At 37.7% G+C, this 23289-nt stretch overlaps 1 protein-coding gene across 1 annotated transcript; it reads left to right on the top strand.

Annotated features, from left to right (window-relative positions):
- The first annotated feature begins 112 nt into the window (after nt 1–112).
- Nucleotides 113–21940, top strand: LOC117568337 (phospholipid-transporting ATPase ABCA1). Its single transcript, XM_034250132.2, has 14 exons — nt 113–752; nt 10062–10445; nt 10511–10653; nt 10717–10800; nt 11183–11323; nt 11825–11964; nt 12035–13047; nt 13110–13230; nt 14012–14202; nt 14264–14601; nt 14840–15513; nt 16871–18156; nt 18787–19492; nt 20361–21940. Exons 2-14 carry the CDS (start codon nt 10150–10152, stop codon nt 21231–21233), a joined length of 6006 nt encoding a protein of 2001 aa, XP_034106023.1. The 5' UTR covers nt 113–752; nt 10062–10149; the 3' UTR covers nt 21234–21940.
- The last annotated feature ends 1349 nt before the right edge of the window (nt 21941–23289 follow it).

The following is a 23289-nucleotide window of genomic DNA, read 5'->3' as shown; positions in this document are numbered from 1 at the left end:
GATCGTTCGAATTCGAATTGTCGACGTTAACAACAACGTCGCTGCTGCCGGCGACGCTGCCGCCGCTGCGTGGAATTAAATAATTTTCCGTAAGCGCGCTTTGTGAAGCTCAGTTCAGTTGCGGCCAGCGTTGTCAACGGACGTCTCTTCAAAAAGCTTTCGATAGCGCGAGCTTACGAAAAACAAAAACACAAACAGCAGCAAAAAAACAAAAGACGAAAGACCAAAAACAAACGCAAGCGCAAGCGCAACGGCTAAAAGCACAAAAAGAAGAAGAAGCTCACGACGCAGCAGCAGTCGCGCAGTAGCAGCAGCAGCAACGGCACCAGACCAGTAGAAGAAGTGAACAGAAGAGATGCAAATGCAAAGTAAACAACGCTGAAGAACAACAACAAAACTACTGTGCGTGTCCGTATGTGCGTGTGTCACTTCGTTCGCGCGTGTTGTCTGTGTGTGTGTGTGTGCGTGTAACGAAAGTAAAAATTGATGCCCGAAAAGCGAAATTACCAATAACCGAAATACCATTAAAAGCAAACTAAACAAAAGCAATAACAACAAAAAGTAAGAAGCAACAGAGGAAGAAGAAGAAGCAACAGCAGTGGCAGCAACAAGCCAAAAATCGTGTGGCATATTTTTTTTTGTATTTTTGTTTTTGTGTGTCATTTTGTGCAAAGTGCTAAAAAGTGAATTTGAAATATCAAATCGGCGCCGCAGCAGCAACAACAACAACAACAACAGCAGCAACAGGTGGGGTAAGTTGTTGCAATTGCATTTAATACAAGTTTGGCCAACAAACACACAAAACAACACCAACGAGTGCAACGAAATTGCCCAAAAACAGTCAGCCGCGCAAGCTTTGATTAAAAGCTTTTGCGGTCTCAGACAAGTCTCTCTGCAGTCCATGTGTCCTCAACGCGACAGCTGTTTTAATCGCTTGCTATATCGCTTTCAACTTGATTTTGCATACCCTGCACGCCCATGTGACCATTGAGGGGTTTCATTGCAATGAGCCTGCGATTGTCAAATTTCATTACTTTGATATGTATGTCTGTTTGCAGGCATCTAGCGCACTGCTTGCTATTACTACAAAATGCACTGCTTGCACAACAAGTACACATGTTAACACATCTTTGTTTGTTGTACCTTTGTGTGGATAAACTTCTCTTGCACTCCGTTTACATGGTATCTACTGGCCGCATTAGTTGCTTTTCGATTTCTTGGCACGTTGCAGTTGTTATTGTGATTGCTATTGTTATTGTTATTGTTGTGTAGTAGTTGGCTTATTGTGCCGTCTGTCTGTGAAGGGCCCCCAACAAAGAAACGAAAAGTAACAAAACAATGCTCTCAAAAGAAAGTGAAAACTAATCGAAAAGCAAAACAAAAGCAAACCGCATAAACTATATAGTAGACTATATATGTATGTATGTACAGTAATTGCTGAATAATGATTCATTAACTGCGCTCATTAGAAATGTTATTCAATATGCAAAAACAAGTTGAAACATTTGCATTGGCAGCGATCCACAGTATTATAATTTTAATCATACCAAGAATTCGACAATTGACGTCTTACCATAAGAAGGCATAAATTAGACAAGTGCAGCTTTGATAATTCAACGTAATCTGATATACATAAGTTTCATTTATTAATCTTTCGTTGGAAGTAAATCTAGTTTCTTAGAATAAATATTAATTTTTCATATAATAATATTTATTTTATTTATATAATAATATTCTAATTAGTTTTCTTTATTTTATTGTTTATTGTTCCGATTCAAATACAGTTTTAATCCGGTTCGTCTGCTACACATGATAAATGCTCTAACTTGAATATTGCTTCCTATGTACTAGGTTTTTTTTTTAACTAATGTTTTTAAGTAATTCATTGTTTGGTTAGCTCTCCAAATAATTCGTCATATCAGAGAGCAAGCAGTGCATTTAGCGCTACCATTTGAATGTGCAGCGCTGCCAACCTGGTCACTAAATTCTTTAAATTTGTCAAGCTGTACAATTTAATATCTAAATATGAATGCATATATTACAGATTATCGCATGTGAGCGATCTACTCGTTTTTTTTTTTGCACATATCACAGCCGAGGTAGTAGCTTAATTGCATTTCGATTGTGACCTTGCAACTTGCTGAGCAGGTTGAAGAGAATTAAAAAGCGAGAAGCACAATAAACAAATAAAGATAAAAGTGCAAAAATAAAAAGATACAGCTCAGCAGCATTTCCTATGCAGACAGCGGCTTAAATGTGTATAAATAAAACCGAATGCGCGATATAGTTTAAAATTAAATTCGAGTATATAATAAGTATGTTATATATGTATATTGTTTTGGAATTTATAAATAGTAAAGACGCGCTACCAAGTTACCAACTTAATTCGTTGTGGTCTAGAGTTCTGTCTTTAGTTAGTGCCAACTCATGGTGACGGGTGCAAGAACATGACATTATTGTTAATCGGATTGCTTATAACAAAAAAAAAGACAATCACAGACTATATACTAATATACTATACATGTTACTTAGAGTAAGTAGAGGCGAGAGTTCAGAGAGTTGTTGTACGACGACAGGCATGTAAATTTAAGTGGGGGATAATAATCAAAATAAAAACGCATTATATGAAACACGTATTTGTTGTCGTACTCGAAGTCAGTCTCCGTCTCCGTCGCAGTCTCTGTCCCAGCCCAGACTCGTAATACTGCTCGCAATGAAGGGAATTTGGGCTGAGGGGAAACGAGTTTATTGGATGCCTTGCGACAAACGAGTTTTCTATTTATTTACTTTGATATTTGTATATTTGATATACTACCAACTTAGTAGCTAATACTTACATATAACTCTCTCTTCTCTTCGCTTCGCCCCTCTCTGATTACCGAGTCTATATTTTTTTTGCACTTTTTGTTGAATTAGTTTCTATAGCCAGTTAGCAGCAAACTCATGGCCAAGGTCGTTGTATGTATGTACGTCTAATGCTTTGTGGATTGCTATTGATTGACTGCTAAAAGCACTTCTCAGACATTTATTAGTCTTCTTCTTGTTGTCTCTTCTTCTCCGGCTCAGAACACTTGCGAAAATCTGTCGCCTCGCTTTGTTGTGTTTACGACTCCGCTTAACAGATAAATATTAAACATATTTTTATTGTTTTGTGGCGGCTTCTTGGGGGCGTGACAATGCTCAAGGTGGTTTTCTTATCGCACAACTATTTGCCACATTTTTCTGGGTTGTTTGCTACAACTGAACTGATAATTGCCTGAGGTCGATGGCAACCTCACGTCACGTCAGCGTCACGTAGCTTCGTCTCTTAGACCGGTAGAAATACTTTCTAGAGATCAGCGTGATGTGAAGTGTGACTTGAGTGTGTCATGCACAGAATGCTTTACAGGGTATAACAATAGACGGAAGAATAGAATAAAACTTCACTATTTGTCACTGCTCATGCTTCGCTTGGTAAGATTCTTATCCGATAGAATCATTTGTTTATGGTCGAGAATATTCGGCAAAACACCCGAAAGAATAAGATATATCTCTGATTGATATATTTTTCGAATGCTAAAGAAAAAATTAATCGCTTGGTATTTGATAGAATTTACTTTTTGAGTAACTTTAAAGTTGTGTCTATTTTTCATAGAATCTTTTACCCTGATCTCTGATTGATATATTTGAAAACATATTCTTTGCTCTTGTAAAATATAAATTTTAAAGAAAATTTCAATTTGTGTCTATTATATCATGGAATCTTTTACTATTTTCTCTGATTGATATATTTGAAAGCATATTCTCTGCACTTGTAAAATCTAAACATACATTTTAAATAAAGTATTTTTTTAAGTGAAATTTTCTTGCTTGTTTCTGTTTGCTCGACAATCTCTGGAACTATAATGAGTAAAGATATGAAATTTGTTATGGACCTTTTTAATAATATTGTTTTTCGAAATGTTTGTTTTTCATTCTTAATTGAATAATCAATTTTCGCTTGTATTAAATTTCTCCCATGCAAACTGCTTCCCATGTAATCTAAGAATTCACCAATTCTGAATGCATCACGAAGTTGTGCTATAATTGCCTGACTTTATGCAAGACATTCGTGCTGTGCTGGGGAATAGATTGATATTTTACTTGGAAGCAACAAAGTTTGATGCGCTTGCTTAAATACTCTCTATGTGTTTTCTTATCGTCGTTATTATTGTTGTTGTTGTTGTTTAATGAGATCTAACACTTTCGATTTACTTTGGTTGATGACTGCGACCGCCCAGCAAAACACGCCGCCCAGCAAAACACGCTGAGCTGTCTGTCAGGCGAAGGCACGAAATCTTTGAAGATTGCCTCTGGAAACTAATTTGAATTAATTAAAATCTCTCCGTTCGCCGAAAGGCGTGATGAAGAGTTCCCCTTCTCAGTGACAACAGGTTCGGCATTTGATGGATACTTGAACCCAGCGATTAGCGACTAACTAAACACTTGCATACCCTATAATATATTGCGAGAGTTGAATATACTTTTAAAATATGCAATTTTCAATTTCATATGCATAAAGTTGAACTACCTTTTGCTTGTTTGGATAGGGTATTTGCTTAGTCTTTATGTGTGTGATTTGTGTGCTTAATGTGTTTTGCTTTGCTTTGCGAATGTGCGAGTAGTATTTTAATTAGTCTAAAGCTTTAAATTTAACTCGTAACTGGCAAGTGAAAGAAGCGACAGTAATTATAGAAGATGTGGTCGTAAATCAACAGTGTGTTCGGCTCTGTGTTGCACTTGAAACTCTGGTAAAAGAAACAGTTGTGGATTACATGCTTCATTGGCCACAAAAAGTTCTGTGCGTATGTCTGTGTTTTATACCCACTTCTCATAGGGTAGAAGGGTATTATAATTCGTTGGTCAATTTGTCCATATACATACATATTTCTCATTGCACTTATTATTTCAAGATGCCAAATATATATTTTGTAATATTTCAGTATTTTTGTAAAGTGTTTTTAAACTGAAAACTTTGAACTTTTTGCGATGCGATAAAATACTATACCATATAATGGTATATTAATTTCTTATACTATTCTAAGAATTATACCGCAAGGGTAAAATACTATACCGATATACTATAAATATATTTCGGTATACTTCTGTATTTTTCGGTATATTATTTTTGTTATATTCCAAAGAATTATACCGCAAATACTATACCGATATACTATAAATATATTTTGGTGTATTTCTGTATTTTTGGTATATTATTTTTGTTATATTCCAAAGAATTATACCGCACAGATAAAATACTATACTTGTATGATATACCATATATATAATTCAGTATTTTTGAAGTATATAGATTTGTTTTGCACCCTTTTGCTCTAGCGAGTATCTTAAAGTCAAGCACACTCAAGTGTAGCTTTCTTGTTTGTTTTTTCCATTCAAGAACTCAACCAAAAACCGCAGAGATTCCATTCAACTGGAACTGGAACTGGAAATGAGGCTGAAACTGGCAATTGGAAACTCAATACTTATAACTCTTTGCAACTCTCGGGGAGTCTTTTGTATGATCGAGCTTTACTTTTTATGTACGTGCTGTGACTGTCTAATTGACAAGTGTGATCTTTCTCACAGATATACATACATATATAGAGGCTTATATATGTATGTACATGCATAATATATGCCGATAATGTGACGTCTTCTTTCTTCCGCATGCAAAATGGTTGTGTGGCTGTAAATAATAGACTTACTAATGTGTTAATTATCACAAGCAATTGTTTTCTGTATCTCAATTGTTGCCGTTGTCAGCAGGGCTCTTTGCATGTAATTCATTAGCATTACTTCATTATATACGTGTCTGTGATTTGCCAGATAAATGGGGAAGTCTGCTCGACATATCCCAAAAAATGCGCTTGCAAAACTATTTGATTGATAAAGCAGATCAAGTTAAGTATTTCGATATTAATTTTCATTATCTTTACGAATAGATTTTGCTGACAAGTTATCTTCCACCTTTTCATTAGCATTTCTTAATCACGATCATTTAAATTGATTTGAATTATGATAATGAGCTGCTGAATTGTTAAACATTTTTAAATATAATTTTAGAATTTTTTAATCGTTTTCTTATAAAAAATTAAGATTTTTGTCTTAGTACTTGGAATTTTTATATGAAAATCCTAATGTTAGAAAACACATCTTGATTTCAAGAACATTTAATATAAGACTCCAGTTCTTATTAAAAAGCAAATAAAAAAATATATTTTTATGAGCAGTTCTTTTTTTTTATTTCTTTACTTACTAATTTCTTCAAGACTTTCTTTCACATCTCACATCCAAATTAATTTTGCCAATTATCTGTTCTGTTTTAATGATCGATTATCGTTGATCATCTGTGATCTCGTTTCTTGGCACTCGCCAAGGCGAAGACTATTTGTGTTGTGTTGCGTTATCAGGTTAAAAACTGATAATGCATTATACTGTTGACATAGATTCAGCATAGAAATAAATATGTTGTTATTACATGCGAATACGAATATAAACAAATGATCGCAAGTGGGGCGAGCGATCGTTCGTTAATGGATCAATGAAATGCTCGCTTATGTCGTCACATGTCATTAGCTTGTGTCATTTGAATGAGAGCAACATCGAGTTGCACTTGTGTGTGTTGTTCAACTGGTTCAGAGATTGCAGCCTGCGTTTAATGCAGTCAGTTTAACGTACTATTTCGCAACTTTTGATCAAAGTGATCGCAGCTGCTTAAGAAAGATTTCATCAGCTCAGGCGAGAGTGCAGAAACTCACAATTTTAGATTATTATTTATAATATATATTTATATTATTATATAATATAATTTGTTAGAGAAAAAAGCGATAAATAATGCAATAAATCAAAGAGTGTTCAATACAGAAATAGATCAAGTACAATCGATCATTAATCTGCAACTTGGAAGTGACTTGAAGATCTATAACATAATCGAATTAGAATTTTATGAATATTAGATATATGATTTAGCGATTACGCTAAGTTTGAGTGCATATAATATAAAATCGCAGAATAGTAATCGATATCAAATATAATCATAAATAATTGTCTCAACTCTATATAACTGCTTTATCAAATTTTAAGACAGTTTAAGGCGTTGCCCCCAAAAACGATGACGTTGCCAGTGTTGCAAATGTGTGGATGCTTGCCTTGTAATCAATAGCTAATTGTTTTTTAGCTGATCTTAACTCTTGAGTTCTTGATGAGCAGCTGTGCTGTGCTGAGAATAAGTCAAGGAAAAGCCTTGTCCCAGTGTCAATGGCATAGATAAAAGTCGACACTCGACATTCGGCATTCGATGTGCGATCTGCGATCGGCGATCTGCGATCGTCTAGCAATCGCAAGTTGTACAATTTTATACTCGTCGTACAATTCTTTTGTCTACGCTGCGAGACAAGTTAGAGCATGACAAGACAGTTTTAAATCAAGTCGCAATCATGTCTTTATCGAACTTTGTAACCGATCGCAGTAGAAGCTTGTGTAGACTTTACACACTGTAGACATTTTGTAGAGTGTCGATTGCCTAGAAAAGAGCGAAGAAAATGAAAATGAAAAAAAAAAAAAAACCCCAACCAGTTGGTATCAAAAGTCACAAGTCAAGATTTGCATATGCACGTCAATTTACGATTGGCATTAACTGGTTTTTAGTTCTCACTCTCTCATATTTTATATTGAATGATCGACCCTCTGGCAATAAATCTTGCGAAATCAGTTTTAGGCTGGCTCATCATGATTGCAAACTATAACTGAACATTCAGACGGATTAAAAATTCGATTGCGAAAGAAATTCTAATTCTTAAGTCACTTGACAAGCATTCATTTCAAAATTATTTAAAAAATATATATAAATATATAAATCCAGTTTATTTTAATGATGTCGTCTACGTTGCTTTTGTTCCTATTTTGAGCGTGTTTATTTTTATTTTTATTGCAGACTTGAAACATTTATTTTTGTATCAAGCTTTTTGCTCTTTCTTAAATTAGGAGTTAATTCAAAATTGAATATAAATAAATTAATAATAATTCCAGTTTATTTGCTGCTATTTCTTCCATTATTGATTACTTTAATTTAGATAGAGCTTTTTGCCCTTATTTTGTTCCAAATGTAAAACAAGAAAATAAATCATAATTCCAGTTTATTTGCTCATTTTTCTTATATAATTGATATATTTAATGTTATTTGAAGTTTTGTTGCTTTTCCCATTTGACTGCCCTCTTTATATCAAAATAAATAAATGATAATTCCAGTTTATTTGCTGCTTTTTGTTTATTTTTGATCAGCATCAATTCAAAAATTAATACAAGTAAATTAAATAATAATTCCAACTCAGCATTATTTTATTTGAATATGATATATTTGCTTTTCCGATTTTAGTGCATTCATTTCATATTTTCTTCTTGATTTATTAATTTGAGTGATTATTGAAATATATGCAGAAATAAAGCGACATTTTTAAGCTGCTTAAAGCTATCGCAGCTTAATTCGTTGAATGCGGAAAATGTCTGCTTAAGACATCGAAATGTCACTGAGTTTGTTTTAGGAGACGAGGGAAACGAATGTTTCTGTTAATCACAGAGATGTGGAAGTGTTTCTTTGATTCAAGGTCATCCGCCAGCTGATCAGTTGTTGCTCTCGCAATTAGCGGATATCAATTAAAAGCTGAGGAAAGTCAACAAAGAGACGAGACGAGATGACGTCGCAACATCGCTTCGCATTCCCACAGTCATGACAAAGTGGTGATAAAACATTCCCGCATAAAGAGCATAAACAACATAAAATAGACGGCAGACAACACATCATCTCAGGGTTCTCACACGTCACGCGCAATTATCGCAAATACTTGAGAATCTATTAACGCCTGCTTTTGCGCTTTGGTGGCCCAAACTCGACCCAACTCGGCTTTAACCACGAGCGCAGCGTGGTCACAATCGGGCCCAAAACGGGGGCGCACCGCTTAAGAGATTAAACGATCATTATGTTGATAGTTCGGATTTAATATTTCCGCATTTGACAGCTGCATCTTGGTAGAGGAAACTGCGAGTTGTTATTGTTGTTGTTAGGCGATTAAAAATGCAAGTTGACACAGCTGATTAGCAGCCGCATTACGTATACGCAATGTGTGGTGCAAACCTGTTTGTTGGCGCTTCGCCAACTATTTCCTAGCGCTACTCGACTAACCAGTTACTCTGTAAGCTTCGCTGATAGTTTATATAAAAATAAAATAGATAAAATTGACTGGAATTAAAAATACATTGTTCATAAATAAATAAAAAATGGATTAATAAATTACTTATTAATGTAAAACAAAGATATGTTCAGATTGACATAATTTTCTTACAAATATTATTATCTTTAAAATAAAATGGTTATTTTTTATAAAAGTTAATTTCTATAAAACTGGGTTGATTTATCTAAAATTGATTAATTTTTTCTATAGAAAAGTACTTATACAAATTATTATTTAAATGTAATAGATATGCAGGAAAAACCTTAAAACTAGCAACATTTTAGTTTACTAATTATATATTACAAAAATATTTTTAAAATGTTTTCGTTTTTGTCTTAAATTTAAATAAAATTGTGTAACTAATAAAATGTTTTTTTTTAAAAGATTCTCATAATGTATTTTATTCCATCCTTTTTTCTTTCTTTGTGACTGGTAAACTGAAATGTTTCTTTGTAAATACTTAATAATGAAAAGAAATTGTTGACTTATTGAACTCGTTTCCAGTTTTTAATTTTCCCACTCTTTCCATATACACGCTCTCGGCTTAGGAATTTCTACAGAGTATGCAGGAATGCTGCATTAAAAAGCGTCGGTTCAATAAATTCCTCTCAACAGCATTCGATAGACACAGCATTGTAGTTATTCTCGAATTAAGTGCATTTAGTGTAGCAGTCACTAATAAATTAGATATTAAACTTTACACTTCGATCGATTGGAAAATCGCGCAATTTCTTGGCAGCCTCAGACTTTAATCTTTACTTTATCAATTTGCAAACTAAACTAACTAACGAGCTAACCTTTTGTTTTTGTGCACAGCAACAACAACATGGCTAATTAATTGCCTGCAAACAGAAATCGTGTTGCATGCCGAAGCTTATTGAAGTTGATCATTATCACGATCACGATGTCCTTTGCGAGGAGCGAGGTGAGGGCATTGCTGCGCAAGGATCTGCTCGCGCTGTGGCGTCAAAAGGGTTTAACTCTGACGCTGCTGTTATTTCCGGTCCTCATCTTTATGCTGCTCTACATCATCCGGCTCAAGTATGACTCGCAACCGATCGACGCTTGTCAGTTTCCCACTCGCCTCCTCCCCACCAAAAATCAAGTGGTGCCCAGCGCATTTTCCTACATCTGCAGTCTGGAGAACAAGTGCCTGAAGACCGAACCCTACGAGGAGTACTCCAAATGGCAAGAAGCGCCGTAAGTTTGAACTCAGCATTTACCTTTTGCCGATTAAGATATTATTATTTTACATCTGCCTTCAGTTTGCACTCTGTGATCGAGGTGATCAATGTTTTTGTGACCGACGATCGATTGTACAATGCGGTCATCGAGCTGCCCGAGAAGGCGAACTTTGTCAGCGCTGTGACAACTCTGGTAACGAGCAGCCACTTTGACATCATCAGCAGTGAGTTTACAGAGTCTGAGTATTTATTCCCAAGTTTATTCCTTTCTTTTTGTTTATCGTCAGGCAACATTAGTCAGATTGTTTCGCTGGTGCCACGCATCGAACGCTTGATGAACTACAGCTTCGATATCACAAAACTCTTTTCAAGTAAGTTACTTTCATTTGTAAATTTAAAAAAATTATAAAGTAATAGTTAAATTTTCAATTCAAATTATATTAAACTTCAGCTTAGAAAGAAAAATAAAAGTCAGTCATCAATTTTCATCTTGTTAAATTTAAACTTGGAATGGAAATCAATATAAAAGTAATTTATCAAATAAAAATTAAAATTGCCTTGATTAGATTGTCATTATGTTTACGGATATTTGTACAAACCAAATATATATTTTATGTGAGCGATTTTGTTACCATTATAAGGTTTTTATTTGCTCTTAAAATTTGTTTTATTCTTTTAACTTTCTACTTTTTCTACTCTAATCTTTAATTTTCTTATTTGCCGGTTTCTTGCTTTAATCTCTGAACTCTGCAGATCGTGAGACTTTTGTCAAGTTTGGCATCTTGCTTTGCGGACATCCGTTCCCCAGCACGGAAAGCATTCCGCTGGTCAACGATATACTCTACTCCGAGGACTTTAGCGAGGTCAACGATGACGAGTTGCGTGCCATGCCAAGTGAGTAAAGAGCGTGCTGATATTATAAATATAAAATATACCGAAAAGTCAATTTTTATATATTGATATACTATTAATATTCCAAAAATACTCAAAAATGCAGAAATATACCAAACAGTAATTGTTGATATATCGATATATTATATTAGTGCAATCAAAATATATCATATAATTATACCGAAAAATTAATTTTGAAATTTATAAATATAGAAATATACCGAAAAGTTAATTTTGATATATCGATATACTATTATATACAAAATGTACCATTGAGTATACCCAGATTGCCAACCAAAGCAATATTGTAGATAAAATATACCGATAAAATGGTAAACAAAATTTCTGATTAATATACTGTAGCAATCAAAAACTCGAAAAGTATATTTGGTATGTCGGTTTGCTACTGCACTCTAAATATACCATTATGTATTAAAGTATTTTATGCCTTGTAAAATGAAAGCTCGATTAATTAGTTTCACATTTTTTTAATCTAATTCACAGCTAAGTATTGCAAGCGTTTATACCTGGATGTGACATCGACCAATCAGGGCAAGCTCACTTGGAATGTGCTCAAGCCGATCATACAGGGCAAGATCTTGTACACGCCGCCCAATGCGGATACCGAAAGCATTGTGAAGTTTGTGAGTTGGCACCTCAAATTGTAATTTCTTGTATACCTACATTAATTGCGTTATTTTTATTGTTTTGCAGACCAACGCTACGTTTGAGGAACTGCAGCGTGTTCAGAAATTGGGCCATGCGGCGGCCGAGATCTTGAATAAACTGCACACGAATGCAACCTTCCAGGAGGCCTTCGAGGGGCTGCTGAAGCTGGCGCGATCGCCGCTCGTCAAGAGCCTGGTGGGCGACGAGTTCGACATCGATGAGATCGAGCGGATTATGAACTATGTGCGGACCAATAAGCTGATACATCAGATACTCAACACGATCAGCGATCTGCTCGAGTGTCTCTCTGTCGATCGTTTCGAGGCGGTGTCGAGTGTGCAGCAACTGCAGCATCGCGCTTATGAACTGAATCAGGAGCGTCTCTTTCTGGCTGCGCTCAACTTTGAGAATGTGTCAGACAATGAGATTAGCTACAAAATTCATATGGACACGGAGAATACGCAGCCAACGTTTGAGAATAAGAATCGGTTCTGGTTCCCAGGACCAGCGGGCAGCATGCTTGTCGATCTCAAGTATCATCGTGGCTTTGTGCAGCTGAAGCAGCTCGTCGATCTCGGCATCATCAAGCACAAGCGTCAACAATTGGGACCAATTGAGTCGGAGCAAGAGTCCGAAGCGGAGGCAGCGGCACGTCCTCGGGTCACAGTGCAAAGTGTGGACGATGATCTCTTCGATGACGATGATGATGATGATTTTGGTTTCGATTCGAAACCAGCGGAAACTACAACCGTAAATGCTTTAGCGGAGGCAACGACAACAATGCCACAACTAGATGAAGAGAAGGAAGATAGCGTAGCAGAGACAACCACTTCGACAGAGCAAGTTGATGTTGGTACCACAATCAAACCGGATATTTTGGTGCTCTCCGACAGCGAGTTGCCGGATGTCCGCAGCGATCGTGTGAAGCGAGCTGGACTCCTCGATCTGCTGAGCAGCTTTGGCGGCGATTCCCCCGAGGCCAAGACCATCAAATTCGATGTCGATGACATGCAATTCTACACCAAACAGTTTCCCTATCCCGCCTATGCCAAGGATGAGTATGTTACAGCAAACTTAGAGTCCTTAGATCACACTTAATTAATCTCCTTTTTTTTTGCAGCTTTAAGCGTGGTCTCTATCTCTCGCAGGCGGTGCAAGTGGCCTATTGCCTCGGTCTCGTTATTGTCGTTGCCATTTGTGTGCGCGAACGCATTTGGATGCGAGAGAGTCGTAATAGCATGGTGAGTAAGTCGTCTGTCTGTCCGTCCGTCCACCTGTTTAAACACTCGGATCTCAGCAACCATTAACATATGGAGAACCAAATGTGTTTCTATAGATCACCATAATATAACTTTAATATCTTGCATAGTTGGCACATCAATAACTACAAATAATAATAAGTCTAGATACAACTTCTTTAGGCGAGAAGAAGATAAGTTTATATCAGCTCTAATCAAAAAATTTACTTTTAATTCTATTAGGTGTCACAATAACAAACTGCACCGAGATGATAGATTCATATTTTTATGTAAAGCATTTAAAGTTGACCTCTAAAAATATTACTTGCAACATATTCAAGATAGTTGCCACTGAACTCGCTGCAGTTAAGCTAAATATATAGTCAGATTCTTTTTAGCCACGGTTATATTATTATACTTATTAGTTAAATAGTTCACTCAATAAGCATAACGAGTTTTTAATGTTTTATACAAAATTGAAAGCGCTTGATGAATTTTTATGATAGCTGTCACTAAATGGGATGTAGTTAAGCTGAATATAAATTGAATTTATTATTAGATATGCGAGAGCAATATTATTGTAATTGTTTAAGTTGAATAATGTACTCAATTAGAATATCGAGTTTCACATTTTTTATTTTCTGTCTTTTTGAGATATGGTAGCTGCCATTGAATTCAAGGCAGTTAAGCTAAATATAATATATGTTATTAAGCCCCTTTAGTCTTTGATAGGCAATAGAATGGGAATCAAATGTGTAGTAATCATTTAACTTCAATCTTGCAGCTGATGCGTTCCATGGGCCTGCGAGCACACTCCGAGCTGATTGCCTGGTCTCTGATGAGTTTCATGGAGCTGTTTGTGATCTTTGTGCTGATCAGCTTGGTGCTCTACTCTGGTGGAATTCTCGCCTATACCAATTGGTTCTTTATGATGTTCTATTGCCTAGTCTTTGGCGCTTGTCTCATATCATTCTGGTAAGCAGTTCTTTAATGAAATGAGTTCTTCTCTTTATAAAGAAGTGTTTTTTCTTTTCAGTTATATGTGCTCCAACTTCTTTGTATCTGCTAACATTGGTGCAGTGGCTGCCGCTTTGCTGTTCTTCATCACATTGTGTCCATACATTATTGTGCTGCTTTTCGATGCCAAGCTGAATCTCTTTGAAAGTTTTCTCGTTGATCTCTCCTTAACAACGGCCTTCGCCAAGGGCTGGAGTGAACTGATGCGCATGGAGTTGCAACAGCAGGGCTTGGGAGTCGGTCATCTCTTTCAGCTTGGTCCAGCTCGCAGTGAATGCGCTTTGTCCTTGCTGATGTTCGTGCTCAATATGTTCATCTATGCGGCTATTGGAGATACCTATCAGCGCTACAAGAAGAGTGAGTAATGAATGCCGTATTTCAAAGATAGATATGTACAGCTGTGTTCTTTACGATTTTGTTTTATATTACTTTATTCCACTTAGAAATCAATTTTTCCTTTTAGTGGAATATATGATATTATAATTAAAGTATATCTAGTGAAATTTTATAATTTGTAGAATAACTCTTATTTTAATACAAAAATATTTAATATATGTGATAATGCATTATCTGTATATTTTTGGAAATTCCACAGACAATTACAGATTTGTGCGCGTCACTCGAGCTCAACTGGACGCCAAGTTGGGCGCCTCGCTGCGAAGCGTGACCAAGATGTATGGCAACAAGTTCGCGGTGTCGAATCTCAGCCTGGACTTTGCACGCAACCAGGTCAGCTGCCTGCTGGGCAGAAACGGAGCGGGCAAAAGCACGCTGATCAAACTGCTCACGGGTCAAACGGTGCAGACGACGGGTCAAGTGCTGCTCGCTGGTGAGCACAATGTGGGCGTCTGTTGGCAGGATAACATCCTGATTCCAACGCTGACGGCACGCGAACATCTCGAGATGTATGCCCAGCTGAAGCTCGAGGCAGCTGGCAGCGCGCAGGAAAGCGATCTGCAGCAGAAACTGTCGACAGCGGATCAGGAAGTGCGACGAACGCTGCAGAGTCTCAATTTTGGAAAATACGAGAACTATTTTGCCCATCAGCTGTCGGGCGGCTATAAACGACGTCTCTGTGTCGCGATTGCATTCATTGCCTCGCCAAGTGTCGTCATCCTCGATGAGCCGTGCAACGGCGTCGATGCCAAGGCCCGCAAGGATATCTGGCTGCTGATCGAGCAGCTGCGCCAAGGACGCGCCGTCATCTTTGCCACACACTTCCTTGATGAAGCCAAGTACTTGAGCGATGCGCTCTTCATCATGCAGAACGTAAGTTCAAAGTTTTTTCAGTCTTTTTATCAGAATTAGGCAAAGACAAGTAAACCGTTCGTCTGTCTATATATACATCTAAGTATCAGCAACTAAAATAGGGCTTTTCTGATTATGTTTTATTATTATTATGAATTGGATATTCTCTCACAATTCCATAATAGTAATAATGACTAATATCCGTATTTTTCAAGACGTTAGCTTATAACTTGGCATACGGCTAAAGTGTGGATTTTCATATTCAGTGCCAAACAAAAACAAGTAAGAAAGCTACAGTCGAGTGTACTCGACTGTGAGATACCCGCTACCCATTTTGAATAAAAGAAATATATTTTGCGGTATTTTTCCAAAATATACCAAATATACTGCAAAAATACTAAAAGTATACCAAATGGTATATGTGGTATATCGATATAGTACCGTGTTCAAAATATACCATAGACGGCACAATATACCAGATTGTCAGCCAAAGCAACTCAGACCCTAGTAAGTAGGCGTTTTTGCCCATACAAAAGTATTTCTTTAATAAATTCGACAATTTTTATCTGATCGCAACCAAATTTTTAGAAATCATAACTACTATAGTTATTATTGTATATACCAAAATTCGGAACTCTAGCTTTAAAATTACGCTTGTTATTCGATTTTTTTGATTTGCGGGGGCGGAAGTGGGCGTGACGAAAATTTGAAACAAACTTGATCTGCGTGCAAACATAACAAATGCTGTCGAAAAAAAATTATAGCTCTATCTCTTATAGTCTCTGAGATCTAGGTGTTCATACGGACAGACGGACAGACGGACATGGCTATATCGTCTCGGCTGTTGACGCTGATCAAGAAAATATATACTTTATAGGGTCGGAGATGACTCCTTCTACCTGTTACATACATTTCCTGCCGGCACAAAGTTATAATACCCTTCTACCCTATGGGTAGCGGGTATAAAAAGTAAAGGGTCTATTCCAGACAAATGTTTACTATAACATGAAACTGTCTTATGATAATGTATAAAATTCTATGTAATATAATTAATTTACTTTATTATACATGTATTTCCTTTCTTTATAATTGTGTGTGGCAAATGGTCCATCGTAGTCAAGTCTTTCTTGATTATGATGATAATGATCAAAATTCGAATGCATACACATATTTATAATACTTATTTCATCATATACTCTACTTAACAAGATCAATTTTTGTCTAAGTAAACACTTTTCTTGCTTGACAGTCAAATGTCGACTGTAACTTTCATGGGTCTTAAGACAGTTCTCCAAATGATCTATTCCTAAGATTACAATTATTTGGCTTAATTATAAACACTTTACAATAATTTTCTCAATTTTCCTCTCCTCCTCAGGGCCGCATTGTGGCGCAGCACAGTCGGGACTCGTTGCAGCGCCTCTGCACCTCGGACTACAGCATTGAGATGCGTTGTCACGATGCCAGCGCCTCGTCCGCCATTGTGGAGCAGGCTCGACAGCTGCTCAAGGATTGTCAAGTGCTGCCCAGTTCGAGCCAGCAATCAGGAGCTCAACAGTTGATCATCAGCGCTAGTTATGCCCAGAATCTGACTCCGAGTGCTGTGAGATTCTTGGAACAGTTGCAGGCACAGGAATTGTCGGGCAACATAAGTGAGCTGTCGTTGAACAGCAGTTCGAGTCTGGAACAGGAGTTCGAGCAATTGAATCGCAGCATTGAAGCACACACTTCAACAAATACACAACTGAACAGCAACAGCAACAGCAGCAGCAACAACAACACAATTGTCACGGGTCCCGCCGATGTGACTGAGCAAGCGCCCAGCAGCTGGTCACAATTCGTGCTGCTCATGGGAAAGAGACGTCGTCATCTTTGCCGCAACTATCGCCTGCTGCTCTACGTGCTGCTGTTGCCGGCGATCTTTGAGCTGTTTGCCATGTGGTTCGTTAGCTATCGCCTCGAGGATGACTTCGATACCGTGTTGCCCCTCACACGTGCCCTCTATCCGCACTCCACACAACTTCTGAGTCGCCAGCGACTTGGCAAGTTCGGCGAACCGCTCTACGAACATCTGCGCAGCGACTGCGACTCGAGCTTCGAGTGCAACGAGTTCAACAACTCGCGTCAGGCATTCTACTGGGTACTCAATAGTCTCGACGAGTATCGAGAACGTCGCTATGGCGGCTACTCGCTGAATGGCAGCGGCGCTACGGTCTGGTATAATAACAAGGGGTATCATGCGATGCTCGCCTGGTTGAACGATCTCAATGCGCACATTTTGCGCACAACTCTCAACAGCAGCGACTTTGAGTTGCGCACCTTCAACGAACCGTGGAAACTAGGATTTGCCGAGCTAAGCACGAGTTCGGTGCTGCGTCAGGCTGGCGACTCCTGCATGGTCTTCATTCTGCTCATCGCCTTTGGTCTCGTTGTTGCTGCTGGCTCCGTTTATCTCGTCAACGAGCGCGTCAATGGCGAGAAGCTGCAGCAGCGACTCAGCGGAGTGAGTGCCATCACCTATTGGCTGGTCGCCTTCGTCTGGGACTATCTGATCATGGTGCTCGCTCTGATCGTCTGTCTGGCCATTGTCTTCATCTTCAACATGCCCGTGTTCGTCGATCGACAGCAGCTCGCTGGAATTGTCGTGCTCTCGCTGATGTTCAGGTGGGTCCTAGGCTTTATGTTATTGTTTTCCTATTGTTATCTAGTTATTCATCATATTCTGCATTTTTATTTATTTGTTTAATTCTCGACTTGAATTATTTTATAATTCTTTCTCTGTATCTTTCTACTCATCTGCATTTTCAAATTCATCTTTGAAATTCTTTTAGTTTAGTCCTTAAAACTTATTGATAGACTCATCGATTTATCTCTTATAGTTCAATCTTATCGACTAGTTCATTTTTTTCGCACTCTATCTGAATAATACTATAATCACTCCAACTATAAAAATAATAATGTATGCATTAATTATTACTAATTTAATCTGGGAAAGTTTTATATTGATTCGACTTGTTGTCCGCATCATCTAAATACTAAATAGTATATATTAAATACTAAATAGTATATACTAAATACTAAATAGTATATATTAAATACTAAATATTAAATGTAAATACTAAATACTAAATAATAAATAATAAATACTAAATACTAAATACTAAATACTTTATATAATAGTTATCCACTTATTTTTCGATGTAATCCTACATCTATGTATCGAAAACTATCTATTGTCCCTGTTTTAATCTATATCTTTGTACTACAATCTAATCGCGTGTTCTCTTCACACAGCTTCGCCTGCGTGCCAGCCGTGCATGTGATAGAGAAGATCTTCAGCGACTCAAGCATCGCGATCGTTTCGATCTTCTGCGCCAACATCATCATTCCGCTGGTTACCATGGGCATTATTCTCATCCTAGGCGTGGTGGCCGAGGGCAGTGACTGGGACAGCTTGCGCCATGGGCTGAACAGCGCTTTCCTCGTCTTTCCACAGCACGCGTTGGGCGATGGACTGCTCGAGTTGTGCAAGAACTATATGGTGGCGATCGTCTTCAAGCGCTATGACATCGATTCCTACAAGCATCCGCTGGCCAGCGATCTGTTGCAGCGTCATTACACCGCGCTGGCTGTGGTGGGCGTGATTGGCCTTGTGCTCAACGTGCTGATTGAGTGTCATGTGCTGACGCGTTGGTGGCAACAGCTTAGCAGCCAGCTCGACTGTCAGTATCGCAAAGAACTACAACGTCTTGGCCAACTGAAGATGGTCAATATCCAGAGTATCTACAAGAGCTGTGTGGGCGCCAATGAGGCGCTGCGTGTCGACAATCTGTGGCATGCCTACCGCCGTGGACGCTACGCAGTGCGGCACGTCAATTTTGGCGTGCAACACGGCGAATGCTTTGGGCTGCTGGGCAAAAATGGCGCTGGCAAATCGACCATCTTCAAGCTGCTGACGAAACAGCTGCTGCCCGACATGGGACACATTCACTTTGAGCACGTAAGATGCGCAGTTTTCACTCTAATTATTCTTATTCCTTCTGTCTGTCTGTCCGTCCGTAAGCATAAAACTTTAGATCTCCGAGACTAGCAGAGCTAGCGAATTTAAAATTGCTGACAATATTGCTGTGCACTTTAGCTAACTAATAGCTATAAATAAGATCTTGATCTTAATGATCTTGATATTGCAGACTTGAAAATGAAATTAACTCTTGTCAGTTAAGCTAACTAAAAATTATAGAATTTGAATGAAATTAGCTACAAGCGCCATTTTAATTCAAAATACTGGCCATTGTAAATGAAATAAATAAGACAGCATTAAACGATTATTACTTCTTAATAATTTAGATCGATAAGCATTAAATTGAATACATAATATGCCGAAAGAATACTTAAATATACCAAATATAGAGTATATAGATATACTTCAATATAGAAAATAATGTTGTATATACATATGTATGTATAAATACCACTTTGATATACTTAAGTTTTTTTTTTGGTATAATATCTCGCAATCAATTTTTCAATATGCCCATTACTGCATTTGTATAATTTAGTTCGATTAGCAATTAATTTGAATACTTTTCGTATGAAGACTACAGTATAGTTTTTATGTATTGGTATATAGATATACTAAATTCGGTACATATTCGTATTTTTCTCGTATTTGACTTGTTCAATATTACGATTACTAAATTTAAATAATTTAGTTCGCATTCAAATCATTTGTACACTCTGTGGTGTACTTTCTATGCAGTAGTATAATATTATATATAGTTATACTACTTTAAAGTATTATTTACTTAAGTATTATTTCGGTATTCTTGCACTCTCGATAACTTACTTTCCTCTCCCTTCCATAACAGCCCAGCCTCTCGTACTGCCCACAGACGAATCCCTTGGACCCACTCCTTACCGTGGCAGAGTGCATCCGTATCTATGGGCAGCTGCGAGGCGTCAAACAGCTGGATGAGCTGCTGGAGCGCATACTCGAGACGTACGAGCTACGCAGCTACCGCGACATCCAGGTGAAGCGACTGAGTGGCGGCAATCGACGCAAGTTGACGGTGGCGATCACATGCTGCGGCTACACACCGACGGTGCTGATGGATGAGCCAACGAGTGACATGGATCCGGTGACGCGCTCGTTTGTCTATCGCACCATCGAACAGCTGCTCGGAGCGCGTCGCGCTGTGCTGCTGACATCGCATTCGATCTCCGAGATTGAGCATTTGTGCCAACACGTTGCGGTGCTCAAGGATGGCCAAATCGTGGCCAGCAATACGCCCGCACAGCTGAAGGCGCAGCACGGTGGCTACTATGCGATCAGTTGCTTCTGTGCGCCCATCCAACAGGCGGCGATTGCGAAGATGTTGCCACAACGTTTGCCCGGCGCCATGGAGTTGCAGCACTATGCGCACAGCTTGCGGTTTCTGGTCAAGGTGCGGCAGGCGGGATCCACGCATCCGCATGGGCATCAACCAACGCTCTCAGAGCTCTTCGATGTGGTGCGCGAGATGTCGAACAGCTTGGAGCTGCCGGCGCACTTTGCCATCGGTCGGTGTCGCTTCGAGGCGGTATTCGAGCGCATCCTCGACAGCTGTGAGGCAGCAACTGCGGCAACATCGGTGGCAACAACGAATGGCAACCATCAAGATCTGCCCAGCAAATCGCCGGCTGTCAGCGGCACCTTGGAGACGGGCTACACTCACTGCGGCTACGAGGAGACCTCCACTTAGTTTTCTTTTTCTTTCAATCAACTCTATTTTTTACTGTATAGACAAGATACGTTTTTTTTTTTTTTTTTTTTGCTGTCGATGTGTGTGATAAGATAGAACGCTTCAGGCCAGTGATAAGTTTATGTCAATCTCTCTCTCTCTCTCTCTCTCTTTATTTTTCTCTTGGGTGTTCTGTTAGCTGTAATCTTGAATTTCGGGTTTTTACATGTTAGACGAATTTAGAGCTTTAAAACGAAATATTAGCTTAATATAAGTCATTCTGTATGTCGCCGGCAAGTGCAATGCAAAAAGAAAACGTAAATGAAAAAACAATCATCAATTTAGCTCTCAACTTATGCATAGCATTTTAAACAACACTTAACTATTTGTATCCATGGAGTATCGAGCACAAAATGAGTTCACTGAATGCATTTCTTTCTGTTTTGTTTTTTTTTTTATTATTTAGTTTGATTTTTATGCTATGGACGATTATCTCTCTTCCCAAGTATAAAGCACTCATATTTGCTGCTTTTATACTATGGAAGATTTGATGGAATTATAAGTAATAATGCTGTTTGGGGAGTTAAGTATAATCATATATAAATCTTCGGATTAATTACTTTGATATCGTTATTGCCTAAGGGAGTATTAGTTTAACTAAATACGTATTTCAAACAAATTGTAATCATAATTGATGTAATAAATTACTTGAATTGAGCTTCATATGCTGTTATAAATATTCTGTAAAAGACTCCAGCACAGCTTCAACGGAATTACAATTCGGTAAGAACAAGTTTTTTAAAACAATATAAAATATTTATTTTATGTTATTAATTAAATAAACTTAACATATCCTTACGAATTGAATAAACTTAAGAATTTATAGTAATTGTATTCAATTCGTAATGAACAAGTTTCGGAATTCATTAAATTCATATTAACAGATAAGATTGAATGATTAAGTATAAAAGCCAACAAATTTGAGAATTGGGTAAGAACATCTCCTTTTATGTGATTATTATATGAAATAATAATTAGGTTAATTGATAGATATCATTATGAACTGAATAAATTTTAGAATTTATGCAAATCATAAATATAAATTTAAATTAATGAATAACACGATTCTTAAGTTGAAATTTGACAAATGTTTTATAGAAATATCACCTAAAGAACTGAAAATATTAAATTCATCTAAATAGTGACTTGGCACAAATCATTTTGATACAACTACTAAGTATGCATATAAATACATATACATTTTTATCAATTGCGGTAATTAAGAATACACAGAAGTCAAGCAAACAAGCAAAATATAAGAAGAAAAATGAAAAACGTAAATGGTAGATGGAAGCTGCGGAGTGGTAAAGTAAATGAATTGTTGAAGCGAAAACTTTGCGCACCGAATTTTTCATATTTAATGAAGCAGTTTGAAGCTTCAGTAATCCGAGTCCTTTTCCTCTCTCTCTCACTCGCTCGCTTTGCGTCTATAGAAAAATGTAATTATACAAAATGGTGTAACATTAACTAAAACGTGCAATGAAAGCCGAGCTGCGAGTTCAGTGTTGCCAACTTTTAGAAGCACGAAAATAGCAAAAATGGAAATAAAAAAATATATAGAAAATGGGGCAGCATTTAGCCATAAAAAGGCCAAAATTTTAACGGGAAATACGGCGAATTGGCAACGCGTCAGCAGCTGAAATCTATCTCGCTTTAATATAGGCTCTCTCGCTTTTCGACTCTGCTTTTGCTGTGTGTGTGTGTGTGAAAGCTTTTGAAGTTTTGCTATTCCATTGTGCCCAGCTTCGCAATATTGTTCGTGGTTCGGGTTCGAGGATCATTGAGAGCGGCATGTGTGGGAATGGGGAGGGGGGAGAAAGGGGAAATGAAATGAATCATTTTTCGGGTAAAAGCGCTTTGTATATTTTTGTGAATTTCCGCTTTGGCAGCACAGGCGAGGGGCGGGGCAGGGCAAAGGGAAAGGGATGCGATAATACCTAAATTATTTTTTCAAAGGATTAAATTAAATTCCATTTGGTTTTTGGCCAAACAGCTTCAAATGTCCAGGTAAAATGAG

The sequence above is a fragment of the Drosophila albomicans genome, chromosome X, assembly GCF_009650485.2.
Source record: "Drosophila albomicans strain 15112-1751.03 chromosome X, ASM965048v2, whole genome shotgun sequence".
NCBI classification, from domain to species: Eukaryota; Metazoa; Arthropoda; class Insecta; order Diptera; family Drosophilidae; genus Drosophila; species Drosophila albomicans.
This window is presented reverse-complemented; position numbering and strand designations above follow the sequence as displayed.

What these genes read in the sequence shown, in the direction of transcription:
- LOC117568337 (XM_034250132.2), top strand. Translation starts at nt 10,150, where the DNA reads ATGTCCTTTGCGAGGAGCGAGGTGAGGGCATTGCTGCGCAAGGATCTG. An exon ending in GAGAGAGTCGTAATAGCATG is followed by an intron (nt 13,231 to 14,011) that starts GTGAGTAAGTCG and finishes TCAATCTTGCAG; the next exon opens with CTGATGCGTTCCATGGGCCT. An exon ending in GACACATTCACTTTGAGCAC is followed by an intron (nt 19,493 to 20,360) that starts GTAAGATGCGCA and finishes CTTCCATAACAG; the next exon opens with CCCAGCCTCTCGTACTGCCC.